This window comes from Henckelia pumila, chromosome 3 (genome assembly GCF_033568475.1).
Source record: "Henckelia pumila isolate YLH828 chromosome 3, ASM3356847v2, whole genome shotgun sequence".
Classification (NCBI taxonomy): Eukaryota; Viridiplantae; Streptophyta; class Magnoliopsida; order Lamiales; family Gesneriaceae; genus Henckelia; species Henckelia pumila.
This window is the reverse complement of record NC_133122.1, coordinates 14,494,167-14,498,244: the sequence shown is the minus strand read 5'-3', so window position 1 is coordinate 14,498,244 and position 4,078 is coordinate 14,494,167. Positions and strand designations below refer to the sequence as shown.

General features: G+C 37.8%; 1 protein-coding gene across 1 annotated transcript; it reads right to left on the bottom strand.

The window, feature by feature from the left end:
• Positions 1-2,091: 2,091 nt before the first annotated feature.
• LOC140888113 (uncharacterized) lies at positions 2,092-2,866 on the bottom strand. Its single transcript, XM_073295796.1, has 2 exons — positions 2,451-2,866; positions 2,092-2,230 (listed from the first exon to the last, which is right to left on the bottom strand). The coding sequence occupies exons 1-2, from the start codon at positions 2,864-2,866 to the stop codon at positions 2,092-2,094; spliced, it is 555 nt and encodes a 184-aa protein (XP_073151897.1).
• Between the last annotated feature and the right edge of the window lie 1,212 nt (positions 2,867-4,078).

The following is a 4,078-nucleotide window of genomic DNA, read 5'->3' as shown; positions in this document are numbered from 1 at the left end:
AAACTCTTTGATAGTGTTATCAAATCTGAGATTCCAACTCCTAGATGCCTGCTTGAGACCGTAGATCGATCTCTGAAGTTTGCATACCTTATGCTCACTTCCTACTGATGTGAAACCCTCAGGTTGAGACATATAGATCTCTTCTTTAATGTCTCCATTGAGGAATGCTGTTTTCACATCCATCTGCCATATTTCATAGTCATACCATGCAGCTATGGCTAGCAATATTCTAATTGACTTGAACATAGAGACTGGTGAAAAGGTTTCCTCATAGTCAACTCCTTGCCTTTGAGTATAGCCTTTTGCCACTAGTCTTGCTTTGAAGGTCAATACCTTCCCATCCGCCCCAAGTTTTCTCTTGTAAATCCATTTGCATCCTATGGGAACAATTCCCTCAGGTGGATCTACTAAAGTCCATACTTGGTTTGAATACATGGAGTCCATTTCGGACTGCATAGCTTCAAGCCATTTAGATGATTCAGCATCAGATATTGCTTCTTTGAAGTTTCGTGGATCACATCCATCACTTGGCTCATCATGGCCTTGTTCATGAAGAAGCGTATATCTTGCAGGCGATCTGATTATTCTTTCAGACCTTCTAGGTATGTGTGACTCAACTACTGGCTGTTGGAGATTGGGTTCAAATTCTACAGTCGTGGGTGTATCTCGAATTTCCTCGAGTTCTATCATTTTGCCTTTTCTATCTAATAGAAACTCCTTCTCCAAGAAGGTGGAATTTCTAGAAACAAACACATTTGCTTCCTTTGGATGATAGAAATAATATCCAACAGAGTTCTTTGGATATCCCACGAAGTAGCAAAAAATGGATCTACTATCCAATTTGTCTCCCACTGTCTGCTTCACGTAAGCAGGACATCCCCATATTCTCAGATAAGAATATTTGGGAACCTTTCCCATCCATATCTCATATGGTGTTTTATCCACTTCCTTCGTATGGACATTATTCAACAACATTGCCGCAGTTTCAAGCGCAAAGCCCCAAAACGATCTAGGCAATTCAGTGAATCCCATCATAGATCGAACCATGTCCATCAAAGTTCGATTTTGACGTTCAGAAACACCATTCAATTGTGGTGTTCCTGGTGGAGTCCACTGTGAGAGAATCCCATTCTCTTTAAGATAGTCCAAAAATTCAGTACTCAAGTATTCTTCACCTCGATCTGATCGGAGTGTTTTAATACTTTTACCCAATTGTTTCTCTACTTCAGATCTGAATTCTTTGAACTTTTCAAATGCTTCAGACTTGTATTTCATCAAATAAATATACCCATACCTCAAAAAATCATCAGTAAAGGTAATGAAGTAGGACTGCCCATATTTAGTGCTAACATTTAGCGGGCCACATACGTCTGTGTGGATCAAATCCAAAAGACCATGTGCACGTTCTACATTCCCATTAAAGGGAGTCTTGGTCATTTTTCCCTTCAAACAAGATTCACAAGTAGGTAGAGAGTTTATATCTGACATGTCGAACATGCTCTCTCCTACTAGTTTGTGCATCCTTCTTTGAGAAATATGACCTAGTCTAGCGTGCCATATATGTGCTGGGTTTTGACTATCTTGTTTTCTTTTATTTGTTTTTGTTACTGTTTGGACATTGTTCAATGAAATATCTTTTAATTTTAAGTTATAGAGATCGTTTTGTAATTCACCAGTTCCAATCAAACATTCATTCTTATATATATTGCAAACACCTTTTGCAAAAACACAAGAATAACCATCTCTATCAAGCATAGAAATAGAAATAATGTTTTTAACCAAATCAGGAACATACAAAACATCTCTCAAAAGCAACTTAAAATCATTGTTTAATATTAAAATAATATCTCCTTTGGCCTTGGCAGCAACCCTTGCTCCATTTCCAAGTCTTAGAAAGGTCTCACCTTCTCTAAGTTTCTTGCTTCTTGTCATCACCTGCAAATCATTGCATAGATGAGAACCACATCCGGTATCCAATACCCAAGAAGAAGAATTCATTGAGATATTAATTTCAATATAAAACATACCATGGCCAGAACGCTTCTGGGCAAGATATTCAGTGCAATTACGCCTCCAATGTCCAGGCTTGTTTCAGTGGAAACAGACTTGTTCTGATTTATTTGGCCTTTTGGGCCCTTGAGCAGGTTTCTTGTATGGCTTTTTATTAGGCTTGTTCTTAACTGCAGGGGCAGAACGCTTCTTTCCCTTGTTTTGGGCTCCCTTTTTCGTCCTAGACGACGAGCCCAAAGGCAGAACAAGTTTTTTCTTTCTTGATTGTGGCCTCATAATTAACAAGCATATTGACCAACTCTTCAAGGGTGGCCTCTATCTTGTTCATATTAAAATTAACCACAAATTCGTCGAACGAGGAAGGTAAAGACAACAAGAGAATATCAATCGAGAGCTCATGAGGCATAACCACATTGAGTCCCACTAATTTTTCAACTAACCCAATCATCCTAACACCATGCTCATGGACCGAAGCCCCTTCTCGCAAGCGTGTAGTCATGAGTTCTTTCACAGTTGCGTGTCTTTCTGATCGAGTTTGAACACCGTATAACTCTTTCAGATGAAAGTGAATGTCAGCAGCATTCGCAGCATCCTCAAACCGCCTTTGCAGTTCATTCGACATAGAAGCCAGGATGTAGCTCTTAGCTTGGAGATCATGGTCCCACCATTTCTCAAGCTTGGCTAACTCAGTCTCACTGATGTTAGGAGCTGCTTCCTTCGGTGGCTTCTTTTCAAGCACATACGCAATCCTCTCAGAGTTTAGAACAATCTTTATATTTCTTAGCCAGTCTTGATAATTAGGTCCGGTTAGCTTGTTTTGTTCGAGAATAGCAGAAAGTGAATTGCGTGTCGACATCTTAAACTTACTGAAATTGAAAACAGATAATCGTTACTAATTATTTTAAAATAATTATAAGATATAAAATATGGACTTTGATTTTATGAATTTCCTCCCACTATTTTGACATTTTCACCACCCTCTGATGAAAAACGGGAAATCGTATTTCCTTACTGAGCACGTAGAGTCCAATCTAGACAACTATGATCCCGAATAATATCAGCCAATCATAATTTCTAAAAGATAGAGCCCAATTGCATCCCCATGCAACATCTACGTGTTTCGTCTCACTCTTGATAAGGACCCAATAATATGACATCGTTTATTTTCGAGTGTCAAGCCGACCCATCAATGTTGAATCGTAGTAGATGGTCGCCATGAGTTCCCTCAATAATATGAGCCGAAGTCATGGGAGTTCCACCCAATTCACATCACCTATTTCAGTGAAAGTCACAGCTTTTCGGCGTCCAGGTCTCCCCAATAATATGAACCAGACACTGACCGCGGGTAGCGTTCAACATGCAACCACCGTTGATGGAAGACAAGAATAAATTAAACTCTTTTAATTTTTACTTTTATGGCTTGATATAAATTTTGAATCATATTCAAAATGAGGGATTTTAATTTTGAAATTGTCTCATCATTTTATTTAAAATCGCGTGACATGATTTTGTATGTTTGCCGGATTCATGCAACTATATTATCGAATAATATACATACATGCATATTACTATATATCGCATATCTCATAATATGACAATTAAATAAGAATGATCGATTGTCAATACTATTTGATCCATGCGAGCCAAACATGGATCAAGGTCCAAATCCTAGGTAAATGCAGGGATGCAAATGCAACTTATTACATAAGCTTCCAATATTTTACATGTCGCATCTTGATCATCGGGTCCACCATCTTCCAATCTTGATCTCCCACTATTACAAATATTTACATTTGAATAGTCATGACACATAAGGGATACATATCAAGGGGTGGGAACGAGCCATAAACCAGGCTCACTTTAATTTTATCAAATAAAATTATACAAGTTGAGACATGAAAAATATCCTAACATACACCTAGCACATTGGTCATGGCTCTCAATCATCCTTCATGCATATAATATCACATATTATATAATTCATCAATTTCATGTATCTTGTAATTTTATCACTAACCGCCACAATTATTAAATAAATTAAAAAATTAAATAAACTCCTTTATTTAAT